The 20,283-nt window shown below is 41.3% G+C and overlaps 1 protein-coding gene across 1 annotated transcript in view; it reads left to right on the top strand.

Moving 5' to 3' along the window:
* TRAM1 (translocation associated membrane protein 1) overlaps positions 1-19,737 on the top strand; it is a 28,576-nt gene extending 8,839 nt beyond the window's left edge. The window contains exons 7-11 of the mRNA XM_067553630.1: positions 7,459-7,529; positions 7,625-7,729; positions 8,741-8,884; positions 14,278-14,438; positions 17,782-19,737. Coding sequence (XP_067409731.1) covers positions 7,459-7,529; positions 7,625-7,729; positions 8,741-8,884; positions 14,278-14,438; positions 17,782-17,855 — 555 coding nt within the window. The 3' untranslated portion in view covers positions 17,856-19,737. The remainder of the gene's footprint in view (positions 1-7,458; positions 7,530-7,624; positions 7,730-8,740; positions 8,885-14,277; positions 14,439-17,781) is intronic.
* Positions 19,738-20,283: the final 546 nt, after the last annotated feature.

Below are 20,283 nucleotides of genomic sequence, written 5' to 3' on the forward strand. Positions count from 1 at the left end.
ACTCTTATTGAAATCAGTAGAAGATTTGAGATTTTAAAGAAGTGCTCTCTTGAGTCCTGTTAGTATCATAGTCCCCACCTCCTTTTGAAAACAGGCAGCGGTCAAGTGTTCTTATTTTATTAGCTATCTTTAATAAAGTTACATAACCAAAAGGCTTTGCTTCTCTGTGTTCAAGACTTGGTAGAACTGGCTGGATTGTGTTACTGGGGGCCTCCGTTCTTTTTTTTTTTTTTTTTTTTTTTAAATGAGAGGTCTTGGAGGGTGATGCCTGCCAGATCCCATTTAGCTCAGTGTATGAAAGAGAGTGCCAGAATAGAGCACAAAGGCTTTGGGTCTGCAGTGCCTCCAATATGCTGATTATACCCGCTTCTCAATCTCCTTTTCATCAGATTTTGAACACTGCAACTTCCTTCCTTTCTCAGTGTCTGGCAAAGACAGAGATCTGGAAAAGAACTAACTTCCTGGGTCCCTGAGATAAGAGGAGTAATAGATTAAATGTTGGTAAGAGGATTTAGAGGTTGACTATTTCATCTATTAGGTGTATCCATCTTTTACAACCAAAAAAAAAAAAGTTTTTGAAGCAGGAAACTTCTGTCCTCAACTCAAAGTACTAAAAAGATTTTCCAGGTCTCAGCCTGCTGCACTTTACAAGGAATACCAGGGTATTCCAGGGTCCAAGAGTAAGCAAGCAACTGTGAACTTCCTTGGTAAATTTAGGAAAGCACTCACTAAGGTGTATTTATGTGCCAACTTGCTATGTCTGAACCCTAAAGTTTTTACTTAGCACAAAAATAGATCTCAGTGAGTACTTTCCTAAATTTAGGTTAATACACCTCAAAATTATGCTACAGTAATTTGTAAATTTAGGTCACTGCATGTATAGTTATTAGTACAGTTAGGGCTTGTCTACATCAGCATTTAGTTTGCTGCTAACCAGGGTCTGTATCTACCCTAAACTAGTCTGCTGCAGACTGTCGGACTGCGTGGACCTTGCTGATGTGCAGCGTTTGTTAATTTAAAAAAAAAAAAAAAAAAAGTTAATGCACTTTGACCTAATCTTCTTTTAAATAGGACTAGATCAAAGTAGGGTCCACATGGACTGACAGTCCATGACAGACTAGCATGAGGTAGATTGACAACCCAATTTATTACAAACTAAATGTTCATGTAGACAGTCTCTTAAATGAATCTGATTAAAGGCCTGATTTTGCTACCATTAGTCATACTGGATAATATTTAAATTAGTAGTTCCACTGAACCCAGATAGTCTAGGATAGTCTTCCATTGCTGAGAGTTCTTGTTTTTGTGATGCCTTCAGCAGCAAGAGACCCTCAACTTAAAAAGCAAGGAGCTTCGGTCACAGTGATGATCGAGTCTATCATGGCAGTTTGATAAACTCACAAACTTGTATGCCTTGATTTCTCTCAGATACTCCTGAGGGAATTCTGCACCAAAAAATTAAAAATTCTGTGTACAATATTTAAAAAAATTCTTCATATTGTATTTGTCAAAATAATGCCATATAATCATGCCATTTAAATTATTTTGGGAATTTATTTCAAAATACCAGTAAGCAACTATGTCTGTAACAATATAGGTGCTGACTGGTATTTTGAAATAAATTCCCAAAATACAAATACAGATGACAACGACAAAGATTCCCCCAGGAGTAGAGAGTTAAAGAAACCCCTATGGCAATTCAGTTCCTATCTCTCTGCAACCAACCAACTCCCTTAACTCCCCTCCTCCCCCCCCCCCCCCAAAAAAAAAAATCCAAGAGCCCAGGAATCCTGAGGGGAAAATAGCCTGATCCTGGATCCCATGCTTATATGGTGTTTCCTGCATGCCACCTCCTTCCTTCAGGGCATGCTGGGATCTCCAGCTGCCAGGAACCCTCCAGCTCCAACCCCTCCCCCTGGCAGTGTCTTTTATTTGTGAGCTGTGTAGCTGGGCTCTGCTGGGTCCAGCAGTCCCTAGTTACGGCCAGCAGCTCTGCAACACCAATTCTGCAGGAAAAAAAGGAAATTCTGTGCAAATTCTGCATTGTGCCATGGTGCAGAATTCCTACAGGAGTATTCAGGGTGCATAAACTTTGAGCATGAGTTTTTGCAATATGTTAGAAGTAGATGATAGCCAAGTTATTATCATCATTTTTTTTCAGTGTTCTGCTTTGACTAGCAACCCACTATATGCCGCAGAGATTTTGGAGGTCAAATGCTTGAAGTTGGAACTTAAATAGCAAAATTTTGAAAATGTTTTTAAAATTCAGTTTTGGGAGGATGGAGTGATCTTTGAGAGCTAAATAGCAAGCTCTAGGTTGTGGTTAATGCAGTCCACAAAATTGTGTATTGGCCTGTAAATCATTTGAACGTTGCATAGTTACTTCTATGCCATCTAAATTCAGATCACCTAGTTTTTGATTTGAGCTCTCTTGGCTTGATCCCCACAATTTCTAAAGCTGTGTCCATTCCCCGCATGATTTCATCAGCTGTCCCAGACTCCATTTCCTATGTCAGCAAAGAGAACAAATCTGGTGCACACAGGTACTTTGCTCAGCTACAGATCCATCACAAAACAAAATAATCTAGCTTTCTACATGAACTTCTGAGTTGAAGAGAGAATTTGCAGTTGCTTCAGGTCCCTTCAGTGGGCATTAATATAGCTTGATTTTTAGATTAAGGCTGTTTCTAGCTTGCAAGTTGCAGAATATTTCACTCTAGGGAATAGTAGCTATTTCATTTGAGTGATTAAGCAGTTTTAAGGTGGTAAACTTGGTTCTCTTCAGGTTACATTTTAAAGAGCAATTTCATGTAGAGGAGCTTCTTGTAGGCAAAGTGACATCTTCTGGGCCCATGCATTTCACATGGGCAGCAAAGTTGTCATATATATGTGGGGAATCCATTCTGATGCTTTTATAATCCACTTAAAAGAGGATTGTCCTTGTCAGTGTCTCATTCTTTCGATAGGGTACATACTTCATCTTTTTGACAAACCTCTGGATGTCTAATTTTCCATAAACTTTGGAAGTATTTGAATCAGAAGTTTCTTATGTTGTTTAGGTAATTTTTATGTGCCATGTTCTTTATGGTTATCTGGCACAGGGTGTTCAGTGTTACTGTCTGCTGACTCAGGCTGAAAACTTTTTTTTTAAAAAACCCAGAAGTTCAACAAGTTAGTTTGTTTCCAACAAAGTTCCACTTTAAAAAAAAAATTCTAACAAATCTGTGTATTGTTCTGGGGCTTTTTGTTGCACACTATTTTAAGTTTCTAAATCTAGGATTGTCTTGCAAATTAAAATAGCTGGCCCTGGCAATAGCAGCAGAGTTTGCAGTTGCAAAAGGCAGCCAGGGGACCAGAGCGAGAGCAGCTAGGACATCTTTTGTCTATTATGGATCTTTGCTGTGTTTCATTGGGGTGGAATAATAGGAAGGTGTGGTTCACCTATGGTCTCCTTAGGTTCTGTCTGCAATAATTGACTCCTCTTGGTAGCCTAGGAAATACATATTTGCCAGAGTTGTATTCCTCAGTAGAGTCTGAAGCCACAGGAGGCTTATTCTTACTCTCAGCCTCCACCTAGTAGATTGAAAGGAGCTACTACACCAGAAGCTTATCCTTCCTTCACTTCAACCCCATGCCCCTCAGTTTTTGAGCCTGACTCGTGAAAGCTCCCTTCTCTCTAAGCTAGAAATATGAGTCCTTATCGTTCATTTCTCTGCAAAAGGATACTTCCTCTTTTTACTACAGGGTGTGATTGATCGCACGTGATCTTTGTCATGAAATCCCCTGTCCTAAGGTTCTCCCAAGACGGGTTTGAAAAAGAGGTCTCCAGCTCCACGCAGTAGGCGGATTTTTTGTTAGGGTCACATCACTTTGTAACTAGTTTCCGTAAGGTAGAGGGTGCTTTAGGCTCTCTATTAAATCTTCTGTTTTCATTCCTTGGAGCCTAAATTCTACTTCTAAATCTTTGTTTAGACCCATTTGAAACTGTCCTTGCCTTTCCAAGCTATCTTCTGTCCAAACTCTGTGGTCAGGCTCAGTCTGCTGGCGTTCCCTGGATTTCTGCCCAGGTTATCTTTCTTGAACATAACCCTTCCATAAGTCAAGGTCGGTCTCTCTTGCTGTTCAAAGATCCTCATGGGCTGGGAGATGGGTATCAGAGCCTGCATCCAACACTCCTCCTTTTCAGGTGTTTCCAATCCAAAGAAACTTTGAGGAAAGATCTGTCAGCTGATGCCTGTAGTCCAGCAGGCAGCATCTCTGAAAGATATGGCTTGAGCCTGAAGTGGTTGTCTCCTCAAAGCTCTGTTGAGGCTGGTTTACACTTACCATGCGATTCGGCAGCAGTTGACAGGAGTTACGCAGACTACGCAGAGTAGTTTGCGTAATTCACATCGACTGCTCTGCTTCCCTTGTGTGCGCTGTTCGCACTGCGCTGTGCCGACGGGAACAGCATTCCCATCGACGCAGCGCTACGCTACTTGAGGGGGTGGATTTACTTAGTCGATTTCCTGATCAATTGAGCAGGTCTAAATTGACTTCTCCATCGATCCAGAAAGATCGATCTGGCGGTGGCGAATTTGCCCCCATCAGTATAAACACAGCCTTGGACAGCTTTCACAAGTTACCAGAACAGTGGCCACTCTACTGCATTTACTAGATGGAGCTGTACTGGGCCTTAACCTTCTAGAGCAGTCTTATGGGAGGGATCTCCATTCACTGTAGTGGGCTCATGGCCTTCACCCATCACTTTGGAGAAGCCAAAATGGGCTAGATTAGTTATTTCTTTCTATTACTGGAATTGGCCTCTGTAAGATTCGTTTGTCCATACTGCAAAAATGAGAGTCTTGTAGCACTTTAAAGACTAACAAATTTAATTCCTGCAGGCGTAGGCTTTCATGGTCTGTAACCCACTTCGTCAGATGTATTTCCTGCAGAAATTAAATTTTAGTCTTTAAAGTGCTACAGAACTCTCGTTGTTTTTGCTGTATACAGACTAACATGGCTACCCCTCTGGAATTAGTCCATGTTGTTGATATTCACATTACAGAAAATGGAGTTGAAAATTATTTTTTTTTCTGTGATGTAGCAGCACCTGTATGGACACCAGCTCGGGGCATCCCAGTGGGCCATCAAGCTCAGGCAAGATGACTAAGCAAGGGAATGCAGGCTAGCTGTAATTTTTCTCCAGGTCTGGAAAGTCTCAACTGGAAAAGCCTGTTGTCATGCAGGGAGGAGGAGAAGGAACTGGTCTCTTACTTTGACTATTCTCATTGAGACAGACAGATCGGTACTTGGTCATTTGTCCATATTGGTGTTGTCGCATCACAAAACAAATCACCTCTTGTTAATTTGCGTTTTTTTAAAAGAGAATCTGCTGTATTGTGCCATTGGATGTTACTTCACTATTAGCCAACCTGTAGCCTGTGTGGTATGTTTCCTTCTGATGCAGTTTTTAATAAGGCTATTGAGTCTCCTTACATGTGAAGAAAATGGCTTTAATTCTTATTTTCTGACATTATAGAGCAGGGGTGGGGAACGTCCGGCCCGCGAAATGATTTGGTCCGGCCCGCGGCGGGCCGTATAAGGCCCGCAAAATCATTTGTTCTGGACCTGACGGCGGGGGGTAATTCGGCGGCGGCGTGGTTTCACGGCGGCGGCGTGGTTCCATGGGGGCGGTGCACTGCGCGCCGCCGAAACCCTGCCACCGTTTGTCTCTTTTCGGCGGCGGGGGACTTCGGCAGCAGGCACTGTCCCCCACCCCCACGGAACCCCGCCGCCGAATTCTCCCCCGCCGCCGAAAAGGCCCTTGACATAAAAAAGGTTCCCCACCCCTGTTATAGAGCCTCACTCTTCTTCTTTGCAGAGCTTGAAATATATTCTTTCTGCATTCATCTAACTTTTCACCTTTCACTTCAGACAGCAGCTGTCATTTAAAGAGGATGGTGACACTTATTAAGCAGGCAGGACATGCTATTTCATTGCTGGGCAGGTATCAGATCTAGAATTCTAGCTTGCAGAAGTTCTACCTACAATGTATTAAGAGCATGGGTCTTCAAAATGCCTGTCTAGATTTTTGTATCAGTAGGTGTTTTGGCAGGTGCACAGATTTGCACATGCTAACTTGATTTGAAATGAGAATACAGAGCTGTGTAAAGTAGCTCTTGTTGGATGCATGCGCACACGCGCTCTCATATATATAGTGCGTGCATGCAAGGGAAAACTGATATACTTGACCCAGTCTGTAGAGAGAGCACATCCAAAAATGTAGGGGTTCTCTGAAATGTTGTCTGTGGCTTGTACATCGTGTGTAGCACTTTAAAGCCTGGACTTTTATTACACTCCATTTATAAATCTATTCTTAAAATGCACTCTTATCTGCTTTCACTGTCTCTGGCCCTACTCTTATTTTTATCTCTTCCTCATGCCTGTTCAGTCTCTTCCTCTCTACTATTTAGCTTCCATGTGGTATCATCAAAATGGAATCAGCTAAACGCTTAACCTCAAGTGCCAGCACACATACTGGTTTCATTTCTTATACAAAATTTGCTATGCTGCCAGTATACAGATCAACATAGGAGGATGGAATCCTGAAATGGAAGCATCTTGAGGATCTTGTATTTCTAAAACAGATGCATTCTTAGCCCTGGTCTACACTTACCTGGAGATTCGGCAGCAGTCAACAGGAGTTACGCAAACTCCTGTAACTGTAACTTGCGTAACTCTTGTCGACTGCAGTGCTTCCCTTCTGCGCACCGTCTTCACTGCACTGCACTGCACCGACGGGAACTGTGTTCCAGTTGATGCAGCACTACGCTACTTGAGGGGGTGGTTTTACTCAGTTAACTTCCTGATCGATTGAGTGGGTCTACACTGACTGCTCAGTCAATCCAGAAAGATCGATCTGGCAGCGGCGACTTTGCCGCCGTCAGTATAGACATACCCTTAGCGTTACATTCAGATGTGAAACTTTTTGAGCTGATTTATTAAAACGTTTTTTTAAGTATATCTAGAAAAAGTAAAACTGAGCAGAGAAACTTTTAGAATTGTAATCAGGTAACCTTGGATGCCATAATAAGTAATTTTGGTGTGTTAAATATTTGTATATTTTGATATGTAAGTGAAATATAATGGAGAGGCATAATTTCTTGGATTTGCCTTAAGACAAATACTTTGGCTGCTCTGAAAACATCTCTGATTTTTAACTGACAGTTGGTTTTTCTTCCTTTTATTCTTCCTTATTCTGGTGGGTGCCTAAGATAACACACAGATTAGGTAGTGGTAAACTATTGAATGATACTAGTATGGAATTGAGAGAATCAAACAAATGTTGTCTTGGGAGACATTATAATGTTACAAAAGGAAGGGTTAAGGTGTCTGAGAAGCCTAAAGGAAACTTCTAAAATTAGTAAACATGAAAACATTGTGTTTCACAGACTAATTCATTCTTCTGTCTATTAGGAAGATATCCCTCGCCAGCTTGTCTACATTGGACTTTACCTTTTTCATATTGCTGGAGCTTATCTTTTAAAGTAAGTCAGTTTTAAACTAAATTTCACTGGATTTATCTGTTACCATAAATATTTAATAAAATGTTTCAATATTTGGTTTGCTCTTGTTTTGATAGTTTGACCCATCTTGGACTTGTTCTTCTGGTATTGCATTACTTTGTTGAATTTCTCTTCCACATCTCCCGCCTCTTTTACTTCAGCAATGAAAAGTATCAGAAAGGGTAGGTATTTACCGTAAGTTTAAAAAAAAGAAACTATTTAGTGGCTCACAAGCTTTATGCAGTTGATCAACAAGAAGTTGATATTTCTGCTGTACAGTGGCCACAATAAAAAGTGGGTTCAGTTAGAATTTGCTTACTCTTCCAAAGTTTGATTTCTGTATTTCTAATGTAGAGTACTACTCCTTGATTGTATGCTATAACACAAATAATTTCATATTACCGTATTTGCCTACTCAAGCAACTGTTTATATTGCAAAATTCTGTTCCTAATTACATACTTTATATTTATATATGCAAGAAAATTATAATGGGATCTTTGTTGTAGCAGTTGCAGTAAACGTGACATAATTCCAAATGAAATTGTTTAAATTCATAGCTGCTAAAAAGTATCACTTTAATTGTTTCCCTAATATGGGGGTATATTTAATTCAACTGAAATAAGGTTTTTGATTTATAACATGTCTTGCACTCTGTTGAAAAGGGAGGTTAAAGGCCAGAAGTTGACTGTTTTTCCTGTAAAGCTTTTAGCTCACCATCAAAATTAATAGCTCCAGATTAGCAACTTTATAGCATTGTACCCCTTATGATAACATTTTGAAGTTGGGTAATGTCTAATATGGTGTTCTCACTTACATATAATTTTATAAATAAACATAAAGAACACTACTATTTATAACTTAACTTTATGTATCTTAAATGTGGTGATAGTCTTTAGCACCACTTGTTTTCTGGAATTTAAAAAAAACAAAACCTCAATTATTGCAGCAACTTCCTTATTGAAAGAATGATTTTACTTTTTAATTTAGTAAATTTGTAAACATTTAAAAATTGAAAGGAATTCACAATAATATCTCATATTGAGTATTAGTCCTAATTTTTAAAGAAACCTTGTTGGTTTTCTATAACTAAACAGTCCCACATAATGGAAATAAACAGTCAGACTAATGGTTTTGTGGTGTAATCCAAATAATGAATATGTATATTTATTGACTTGTGGCATTTTTTTTGTAGGTTTTCATTGTGGGCGGGTCTTTTTGTTTTTGGAAGACTTCTGACTTTGATTCTCTCTGTTCTCACTGTTGGCTTTGGCCTGGCTAGAGCAGAGAATCAGAACCTGGATTTCACTACTGGAAATTTTAATATACTGGCTATCAGGTACAGTGCATTGAAATAGTTTTCAGATATAACTTCATGCATACTAAGGAGTGTTTTGTATTCATATTAGACTGGGGGCATTTATTAATATACTTAAAACCCATAGTATTCTCAAGTCCAGTACTTTGGTAACACAGTGGTAAGGCATTTGCCCTACTCCATAGCAAAATTAACTGAAGAATTCTTGTACTACTATAGATCATAATGTTGATGGTTCTTCGAGTGCTTGCTCATATTGATTCCAAGTAGGTGTGTGTGCACACCGCGTGCACAGACCACCCGAAAGCTTTTCCCCAGAGTACCTGTAGGGTTGGCTGTGGAGCCCTCTGGAGTCGCGCCTCCATGATGCTCTATATAGGGCTCTGCCAATCCTGTCCTCCTCAGTTCCTTCTTACAGTCCCTGAGGGTCACTGGAACAACCAGTTTCTCTTGCTTTGCAAGTGATTTCTCTTCCCCTTCCCCCTCCTATACCCCAACACACAAACTCACACTCACACTTTATTGTTCTCTCTGTTAAGTACCTGTAAATAGTAGTAGTTAGTATAGCTGAGGATAGTACTCCTGATTAGCGGGTAGTTCCAGTTCTCCTCTCCCCGCCCCGGGGTTGGGCATGCCTGGCTTCAAGCCTTGTGGGTCCTACAAGAAGCCTATGCCTAGGGACGACCTGTGCTACTCCTGCCTTAAGTGCCTGTGAGAGTCGCACCTGCGGGAGTGTTGTAAAATTTGTAGGAGCTTCTGTCTGAGGACCCAGAAGGAAAAGACTTAAATTTCTGATGATGGAAGAGGGCCTTCGTCCTAAGGACACCTCAGTGGAACAAGGTCTCAGTAAATCTACCTTGGTGCAGAGTGCTCCGGCATCGGTGAGAGAAGGGCTGTGTAGTAAGGACTCTACTAAGGAGCCACAGCACTGACATACCTCTCTGGCACCGAAGGCCTCCATATGTGGAATACAGTGGCACAGTTCCCATTCCCCGGTGCCACACAAGAAGAGGAGGTTGGTGGCGCTGCTTACCGACAGCAAGATCGTTGGGAAGAGAAGTGGGCAATGTGAGACCTGTGGTGGGTCACTTAAGCCCCATCCTACAAGGCATGGCACTGTCAACTCTGGCCCCAGGAATGGGTTAGTTGAGTCCGGTGCCTGTAGCGACTCCTCCAGTATCTCCCTCGGTGGAGGATTTGCAACTCCCCTCCACTCCTGAGACTTTGGAGGCAGTGAGGGACCTGATAGAAGAGACAACCTTGCCAACCCAGCCTAGGCGAGAGTGAGTGCAAGCCCCGGCACCAAAGAAGACCTCTGTGCCATCCAAGGGCAAACCAGTGCGGATTGCCAGGTCCTGCTCCCCCCTCCTCCCCCCAGCACCGCACCGTCGTGGTCCCCACGCAGGGAGAGGCCCTCCTCGGACTCAGAGGCCGAGTCCGTTACATCTTGGAGAAGCCAGTACCAGAGTAGGCAAAGAGTAGAGGGGCCATGTTCCTCCTCCCCACCATGGCACACTGACCGCCCCAATGGCAGATGCTGCCGCAGTGACCATTCTGGATCCCTGGGCGTATCACCAGGCCCGGGGGTCCCAGTCGGGCAGGCCTTATTCCTTTGCTTTGGAATACAGGCCCCAGCCTTCTCATTTGGTGAGCATCCCACCTGACACCGGAGAAGTCTTGGACCTGGGCACTGAGTTGGATGATCCCTGGGAGCCCGGCACTGCAGGGAGTGAGATGGCACAGCGTGATCCGTCCAGTACCAAGGGGCATGAATCAGCAGTGCCTCTGAGAAAGTCCTCCTCATCCCCTGATGAGGCTGTAGCGGGAGCTACCCTGGCTTCTGTCCCGGACGACAACAGGGCAAACCAGGAGCTTCTGCACAGGGTAGCTCAAAACATAGGCCTCCAAGCTGAGGAGGTGGTTGAGGACATGGACCCGATGGTGGACATATTGGTTCCGGAGGGTCCTTCCAGTGTTGCCCTTCTACTGATTGAAACCATTAGAGAGACCACAAAGACCTTGTGGCAGACCCTTGCCTCTCTACCACCTTCTAAGAAGATGGAGAGGGAATATTTCCTGCCATTTAAAGGACATGAGCATTTTTATACCCATCCTACACCAGGGTTGCCGGTATCAAAAAAGAGCGGCAAGGACAGCAGGGGGCTATGCGGAAGGTATATTCCACTGGGGAGAGGGTGCTCCAAATTAGGATCGCAGATCAACCGGCGATTCTAAGTAGGTATGCCTACAATTCCTGGGCGTCAAAGGATAAGCTCAAGGACAAGGTGCAGCCGGACTCCAAGTCCAAGTTCATTGCCTTGGTTAAAGAGGGCAGGGTGATCTCCAGTCCTCTGCCCCAGTCTGCAGTGGATGCTACGGATGCAGCAGCCCGCTCTGTCTTCAGGGGTGGCCATGAGGAAAGCTTTTGGCTGCAGGTCTTGGGCCTCCATCAGGAGGTCCAAATGACCATCCAGGATCTCCCATTCGAAGGACCAGCCTTATTCTTGTCCCAGACGGACTTTAAGCTACAGAGGCTGAAGGACTCGAGCCATCCTGAAATCCTTGGGTCTGCATACTCTGGCATCTCAAAGGAAGCCGTTCAAGCCGCAGCCCGTGCCCCACTTCTACCAGCCGACTACAGCTACAGAACTGCAGCTGTAGAAGGGGAAGAAATGGCAGGAGGAACCATGCCTCTGGCCAGAATCAGGTCCAGTTGCGGCAGTTCTCTGACCCAAAAAAAATCTTTTGAGGGTATGCCTGAAGATGACACTCCAGTCATAGGCCCGGATCCAACCCATCCCTTGTTTCTAAACGGTTTATCCCAATTTTACCATGTGTGGTCCCAGATTATGTCGGACTAGTGGGTCTTGCACACGGTAAAATTGGGGTACTCGCTGTAGTTTTTCTTCCCTGCTTCCTTCCCACCCCCTCATCCCTGTCCCTCTTCAGGGAACCCCGTCTCATGAGCATCTGCTTCTTCAAGAAGTCCAGTCGCTTCTAAGGCTAGGGGCAACGGAAGAGGTCCCTCACGGTCTGAGGGGAAAAGGGTTTAACTCCCATTACTTTCTAATTCTGAAAGCCAAAGGGGGGCTTTGTCCCATTCTCGGCCTGCAAAACCTCAACAAGTTTGTGAAGAAAGTGAGGTTCTGCATGATCTCCCTGGCCTCCATCATTTCCTTTCTGGATCCGGGAGACTGGTGTGCCGCCCTTGACATGAAAGATGCATACTTTCACGTGGCCCTTGTCAAGACACAGGAGGTTTCTCCGCATTGTAGTTGATCAACTACATCTACAGTTCACGGTCCTGCCCGTTGGTCTGTTGGCGGCACCCTGGGTGTTCACCAAATGCATGTTGGTAGTCGCCGCCTTCTTAAGGAGGCAGAGAGCTTAGGTGTTTCCCTGCCTCGACAATTGGCTGGTCAAGGGGTGCACCAGGGCCCAGGTGGAGGCGTACCTCATGGTGATAAGGGCCAGCTTCAACAGACTGGGTCTTCTGATCAATGAGCAGAAATCGACCCTGGTTCCCACACACACAATAGAATTAATTGGAGCTGCGCTGGACTCTGGACAGGCTAAGGCGTTCCTGGCTATGAAATCCATGATACAGAACTTGAAAAAATATCCTTTTGCCACAGCTCAAAAGTGCTTAAAACAACTGGGACATATGGCCGCATGCACTGATTGTGGTTCAGCATGCAAGGCTATGACTGAGGCTGCTGCAGGCCTGGTTAGCCACAGCATATCGCCCAGTACACGACGCCATAGACAAGTTAATGTCTCTGCCCCCCAAAGTTCTAGTTTCTCTGGACTGGTGGTATAAGCTTCAGCAGGTATGTGCTAGTCTTCCTTTCCTGTCGCACCAGCTGTCTTTGTGTCTGGTCACAGACGCGTCAGACATGGGCTGGGGGGGGGCCCACCTGGGCGATCTCAAGACACAGAGCCTATGGACCCAGTCAAACCTACTGCTACATATCAACGTGAGGGAGCTAAGAGCAGTACGTCTGTCATGCCAAACTTTTCAGGACTATCAAACAGGCAAGGTGGTGGTGGTCGGGGACTCCCTCCTAAGGGGGACGGAGTCATCCATCTGCCGTCCGGATCAGGAAACTGGAGAAGTGTGCTGCTTCCTTGGAGCTAGGATTCAGGATGTGATGGAGAGACTGCTGAGACTCATGAAGCCCTCAGACTGCTACCCCTTCCTACGTCTCCATGTGGGCACCAATGACGCTGCCAAGAATGACCTTGAGCAGATCACTGCAGACTATGTGGCTCTGGGAAGATGGATAAAGGAGTTTGAAGCGCAAGTGGTGTTCTTGTCCATCCTCTCTGTTTACGGAAACGGCCCAGGTAGGGACCATCGCATTGCGGAAGTAAATATGTGGTTACGCAGGTGGTGTCAGAGAGAGGGCTTTGGATTCTTCGATCATGGGATGTTGTTAAAATCTGTGGATTGGCATCTAGATATAAAATAGCCATGGCTACATCCTATTGAGAAAAAACTTGTAAGATCCAATAAATCAAGCTATAACACATGGAGTTACCTACAGATCACCGTTGCAGGCAGAAGAAAAGAGCACCCATTTTCCTTTCCTTACCCAAGAAAATGAGCTGTGGCATCTTCAGGGAAGTCTTGTAGTTCTGAAGGCACCAATAAAAAGGGAGGGGCACTTGTTCAAAGGCCTAGAGAGTCTTCACTGCTCGTTGTGGGTGTTTCTTTCATCTGCAGTAATGTGGCTCAGTTAGGAACCATGCTTTTGTCATACCCTGCCAGTTATTATGTACCCTGTATCTTTCAGAATTTCAGTTTGTGGAGAAAGGAAATGCTGCTAGGGGCAGCATTATCATATAGAATAACTTCACAGTTTTATGGGGAGTAAGGTGCTTATCCGCACCTTTCCCACAACCATAGCACATTGGTAATCTGAGGAACTTTTCTGACAAACATGGGAAAGGAGAGAGCATGCCACAAAGCTGTTACTGCTTCCATATTTGCACACCATTGGCCAATCTCCACCCTCTCTAGGCTTCTCTCTCTAATTTTGCTCTTCTGTTGCTAAATCCAGTTTCCATATCTGTGCTAACATCTGTCTCTTAATGGTTATCAAAAATAAGGAAGTAAAGTCAGACCCAGACTGACTTGTGCCTCATAAAAAATGCATGAGAAAAATCAGTGTTTGCCTACTGGGAAGAGTTTGTAACTTGTCGCCTGTTGGAAAAAAAATAGTTGCTTTCTGAGGGATATTATATATCCATCTGAGATAATTATATATACTTAGGAGAGCAAACAGCTTCTCTTGACAAATTTAAACCTTCAGGATTGTTAACTGTTTGGTAAACTTGACAAACTTGTGGACATGCCTTCATCTGATGTACATATTCATGACTCTCTCTGTTCTGTGTTAATCTGTTTATAGAATCAGCATACTGGCATCAATCTGTGTAACTCAAGCCTTTATAATGTGGAAGTTCATTAATTTCCAGCTTAGAAGGTGGAGAGAACATTCTTCTTCTCAGCCTCAGTCACTGAAAAAGAAATTTGTAACAACTAAAGGGAAGTCGTCCAGAAAAGAGAGAGGTTTGTATCTGCAGACAGAGATTAAAGAGTTAAACCAATATAAAAAACATAGTTGGCATAATTGGGTAAAGTGCTGTTGTGTGTTTGCTGTGTGAAATGAGACGTTTCTGTTTTTCATACTGAAACAAATATTGGTGGTTGATAGAAAGGAGGAATAATTTTGAAATTGTTCTCTATTTGTAAACCAAATATATAATAATATAGCAGATAAAAATTACCTGAGTATTTCAAAGGTGAGTCTCAAATACCTGCCTGACTTGTTAAAAATTAAGCTGTTGTGTTATACTTTGCCAGATTAAAGGGACATCTAAAAATATGTGGCTGTTTTAAGACTTTGCCTGATACTTCTGAACTGCAGTTTACTTTTACCTGTCTCACTCTCAGGTCTGGATTATTGCATATGGGTAATCATCCTTTAATTTCTTTTAAAACTAACTAAGTCTTTGTCTACATAGTGCTTTAGTCTGCACCAGAGGGATGTAAATGTTAATCCACACTAATTTGTTGCATGCTAATTGGCTTATGTGGACTCTGCTGGCATGCTTTAGAAGTTCCCTGATGCTTTTTAACGTCATCCCAAAACAATACTATGTTAACAGGCATAAGAGAACTTCTGGTGCACGCCAGCAGAATCCACACAGGACCGTTAGTGTGCGACACACTAGTGTGGACTAACATTTACACCTCTTTGGTTATGTAGACAATTTGCTTAAGTGAAAAGTTTGCCATTTCTGTAATTCTGGTGTGATGTGAGACTTTATGCTCTCTAATTATATCTTTTTGTTTAAGCAAATAACAGGTTCTTCCAGCTGGGTTTGCAGGTTGAAGTAAATGGGACTTGTGCTTCCAAGCTGCTGAGGACCCTAACTTTAGGCTCCTAATTTTGAAAATTTTAATCTGTGTGTTTGTTTAAAAAAAAAAAGATAATTCTAATGAAAGTTTAAATAATTATCACTGGTAACACTGAAGCAGTCATGGTTTTATAAAATTCAAGTAAGATACTTTTCCAGTATCAGTATTTTACAAAAATCAAACAAAAAACCTCAGTTTATTTAAACTGTAATCTAATTAGTTTTACAAAGCCTCAACCTGACTTAATGACTTTTTTAAATAGTGATTTAAATCATAATACAAATCAACAACTTAATCGCCTTGATTTAAATCGTTGTGGTACCCTGCTGTGTGTAATTGGGTGAGTTGCATAGGTGTTACAGCACACAAACATAAATTGGTAAATACATATATCATGAGAACTCCATAAAGAGAGACTTAACTTGATTTTTGGTCTTTCACAAAATAAAGTAATTTTAGATACTATGCCTACTTTGAGGCCTGCTGCCAATTTTGGAGGGCTTACAACTACTTTTCCCATTTAATTTTTTTCTCTTTCCTGTTGCTGTGTGAAAAACCATCGGAGGAGAAGTAAAAATGAAAGGGAAAAGTGTCTTTAACTCCTCACTAAAAGTGTCTTCCCTTCCTGTTGATATTATATACAACCTTATCTCCATTGTGAAGACCTAAAGCTGCTCAGGCATGGCAGGGGTGTATATTCAGTAGATGTGCTTGAGTGCACCAAACCCCACCCCTGCCAACAGCTTCAGCTATCTCTGTCACACCCAGATGAATTAAAATGTACACGTAGTGAGATTGAGACTTTGGTGATGTGGGGTTGTAGCTAGATGATGTATTGGTGTGAGCAGAAGGCAGAAAGTGGTGTGGGAGATCCTGGTGGTACAGAGAGTTGGTCTCAGCTCTTTTCTCCCTGCGTGAGAGTGCATGACCCCATGTCCCTTTTTTTCTTCTTGGTTTTACTTCTTTCAGATAAAGCCAGGAGCAAGCCAATAGGGGACCAGTAGGACAGAGTGATCTAGCTAGTTAACTGTAATGCAGGCAAAGTTGAGTGTTTAATCTGAAATTGGAATGATATAGGTTTGTTGAATGCAAGTTCAGCAGAAGCATGAGCTGGTTGTGGATGACAGCTGTACAGGTCAGATTTATGGATGTGATTTTGGGACTGGACACTCGTCTGTTCCTGGGTGTTTTCATGGTGTTGGTAGCTTTGAGGTCACATGAATGCCCAGTTCTGTGGTGATGTTTCTGCTGCTCCATTCTGTTGGGTATTCTAGGTGCAATAGTGAAAGGCCACTTCAGTGGTGAGAGTGGTCTTTTTAGGATTCACCATGCCAGAACTGATGTAGGGGAGTACCAGACTAGTGGCAGTGTTGTGGAAAGCAGTTTGGCAAGGAAAAGAAATTTTACGCCCCTCTGACACTTTGCCTGCCTCTTCAAACACTTGAGATGTTGTCTACCATGATGGTTTACATCGCAGAAGGATATCTAACTTGACTGCAAGAGTACAACAGGTTTAAGAAATCCATAGCCTAAAGAAACTATCATTGGACAGTGAAGGGTTAAAATGGCTTAATTTCCAAAGCCTGTTGTTATAGAATGATATTATAGAGATGGTTTGGGAGCTGGATAAATCTTGGGTTTGTTTTTAGGAGCTACATTGTCTACATTTAAGGTTTCATAAGTATTTCTGTTCTAAAAGGTCATTATGACAACTTGCAAGGGCATAGTTCCTAGGTGTCAGATGTTCCTTTGTGTACTGATATAAATTAGCCACAAAATTGTTTTTTTAAGGGGTTTAAAAATGCATTTGTATGTATGTATGTATAGGCTTTTGCTTTACTATAAACTAACAAGCCAGCAACTTTCCATTGGCACTTCACATGGAAGGAAAGTCTACAGAGAAAGTCAGGAAAAAAGATAACTAATGTATACAGTATATTATACATGTTTGTATTATTATGTATGTGTAGTGGTATGGTAGAAGTGTTTTGTTAACATAAATTTGGAATGGATACATTTCTTATGAGAGTTGAATCCGTGAGTGATTTATGTAAATCATCCCAGATGAGTGCTAGTAAAGCTCTTTTCTGCACCATATCATGTATTCTATATTTTCCACATATTGCAAAAAAGTGAAAGGTTTGAGCTTCTAAAAAATTGTATTTGGATTATCTCTTTAGAAGCCTTCATCTGTAAAGCCGGATGTCTTGGTTACAGGCAATTCAGTTGACTCAGGTGTTCAGAACTCAAAATCAATATATATTTTAAAATCTTTTCTATAAACTATGTAAAACACACCTTTTTTTTTTTTTTTTACATGGAACACTTTCGAGCTATTTGCAATTATCGCATCTTAAGACAGCATTTACCTGAGTAGTACTTAAGTTAGAATAAAATATATAAAGGCTGCATGTTGGCTTAGAAATTATTTAAAGACCATGACATATCTTATTCTGCTTGAGAAATCATCAATTTTCTTTCTTGTTCCTAGAAAATGGAGTAAATGGAACAGTAACCTCAAATGGAGCAGACTCGCCTCGTAGCAGGAAGGAAAAATCATCGTAAAACCGAATTTTATTAAGTTAACTGACTAATGTCCCCAAAGAATCTGCTTTTTACTATGGAAAGCTCTTCAGCACTAGAGATCTTACTGATACAAAAATACAATTCATGCTTTTTGATTGCTATTATTTTGTGAGACTTTTTTTTTTTAAAGAAAAAAAACATTTTGACTTTAAATAAGAGTGGGAAGGTTATCTGTTTTCAACTGTTTAGGGGGCCATAACACTTTTTAAATAACCTTGAACACTTTTTTAAACACTTAGTGTGATTAAATATTAATCAGAATTCCACTTACTGAGGATCAGTGATACAGTGTATTATATTCCTTCCAGTTTTTATTATGTTGGTAATATCTTGTTACAGCAACATCACATTTTTCAAGTTCTTCAAGAAGTATTGCAAAATTGAAGTAAAAAACTTAATATCTGTTTTTAGATATTCTCAAATGTTCAGTATATTACTTTGATTCAGATTTGCAGCTCAGTACTGGATCTGTAAGACCATCAAAATGTGCATTATTTTGTAGGTAATAGCTACTTTCGTTTCAAGAAATGCCCATGTCATTAAAACAAAATCTAACTGATTGGAAACATTGCAGTGTCTTACTGTCTATGTTGGCTGGAAATCTCTTGTATAAAATACTTGTAAGGAACAAAATCTTTCTGATGTAGCTTTAGCTCTTGAAAAGTGGAAAACAGAATATGTTGTAGAAAGAAGTGATTTGCATAGCACTACTATAAATTAATCAAGTAACTTGTATCTGCTTATACAGTGTGCATATCTTAGTCTCGCTTTGAAAACTCATTTTGTCTCTGATTTTTAGATTGCATCTTTTTTTTTTTTTTTTTTAATGTGTCAGCTTTTTAACGTAGAAGATATTTAAATGCTCTGTGGGGAGGGAATTTGTTTAGACAAATGAATCAAGTTGTGGCAAACTTTCCCTCCTTTTCTTTTTATTTATTGTTTTAATTTGGTCCCATCTCTTATTGGGGAAGTGGTTCAGTTTACTGCATATATATATTTTTGGATGAAAAATACATATGTATATTTAAAAGCTACAGAGTTTTTAAAAACTGAACTATTGGTGATCTTTGCTACCATTAAGAGCACTGTAACTTCTGTTTTTGCTTCTTTTTCATAGTTTTAAGTGTGAGGGTTTTTCCAAATAAGTATATTTTCAGTTGAAAATCTGCAGTTAATATTTGCATTCCTATCTCTTCAGTCTGTATTAAGTATAAGACCTACTCATTTCATTCCAGAAAAACCTACTTAATAGCTCAACCTTAAATGAAATGGCTAGTTAGAAAGGCTTTCATTTTCTAACAACTGTTAAGATTGCTTAATGATAAATAGAAGCCCTTAAGAGAAATATATTAAGCTCAGCGAAACAGAATACTTACAATTATAAATTGTGAGTATATTAAACTGAGACCCAACAAAATAACAATAAAGACTGTATTCAGTATCTCTTTTTTTTTTTTTTTTCCCCTATTTGGTTGCTTTAGTTACTTATACATTTTTTCGTTTTGTATACTGGTATAAAATTTGGGCTGCACTTAATTCTCCACTCTGAAATAATGTACTGTTGTATAGCTATTTTGACATGAATTGTAAATTTCATATAAAATGACTCTCAATTCTCGATGCAGTTGCTTCAACAGCTTCTACTCCTGCTTGGAACTGGGGACAAACATAGCCCTGTTACGGTAGTAGCCCTGTTATGGGGTTGTATACCTCGGAATTTGTCATATTATGGAAATAGCTACATCATGTATTGGTTATAAAAAATGTAAAAGCTGTCTAGAGCAAATGTATTCCATCACATCTGATCATGAAACTGGAAGATCAGGGTTCAGAAAGTGATAAATGTTAATGTAAAAATCTCCATTCGTGCTTTGTGTCTGATATTTAACACAAGGACATGCTTTGAGTTTGGTGCCTTGTTCTAAGATTGTACTTCAGGTCAGAAGGGGAAGAATGTTTAAAAGCAGTAATCGTGTGGTTCCAAATCTGTCATCTGAGAGTTTGCTCTCTCTTGGCCATGTTGGTGCTGTCTGAGGAGTCTGAAAAAGAGAGCTCTCAGTGTACTAGTAGCTTTCTTTCCATAGATCTTGAGACCAGATGGGATTAGCATGACCATCTAGTGTGGTGATCTGCAGATCACAGGTTATAGAATTTCACTCAGGGGAATTTTGAGGAGTTGAATCCTCTGTCAGCAGAAGTGAAACACAGGCACAGATTACTGATGCATGAACCCCTTTTATTTATCATCTGGTTTCCAGAGAATCTATTCCGTGAATTCTGAGGGCCTTACAGAAAGATTGGGATTTACACTTTAAAGTGTAAACTTTGGCTTCAAAGTTGAACTCTGAAGATTTTTGTATCTTTGTCTGCTAGCACAGGTTACTAACATTGCTCACTCTTGACAGAC

The sequence above is a fragment of the Emydura macquarii genome, unplaced genomic scaffold (assembly GCF_026122565.2).
Source record: "Emydura macquarii macquarii isolate MOO-44397 ecotype Brisbane River unplaced genomic scaffold, CSIRO-AGI_Emac_v2 contig_1477, whole genome shotgun sequence".
Taxonomy (NCBI): Eukaryota; Metazoa; Chordata; order Testudines; family Chelidae; genus Emydura; species Emydura macquarii.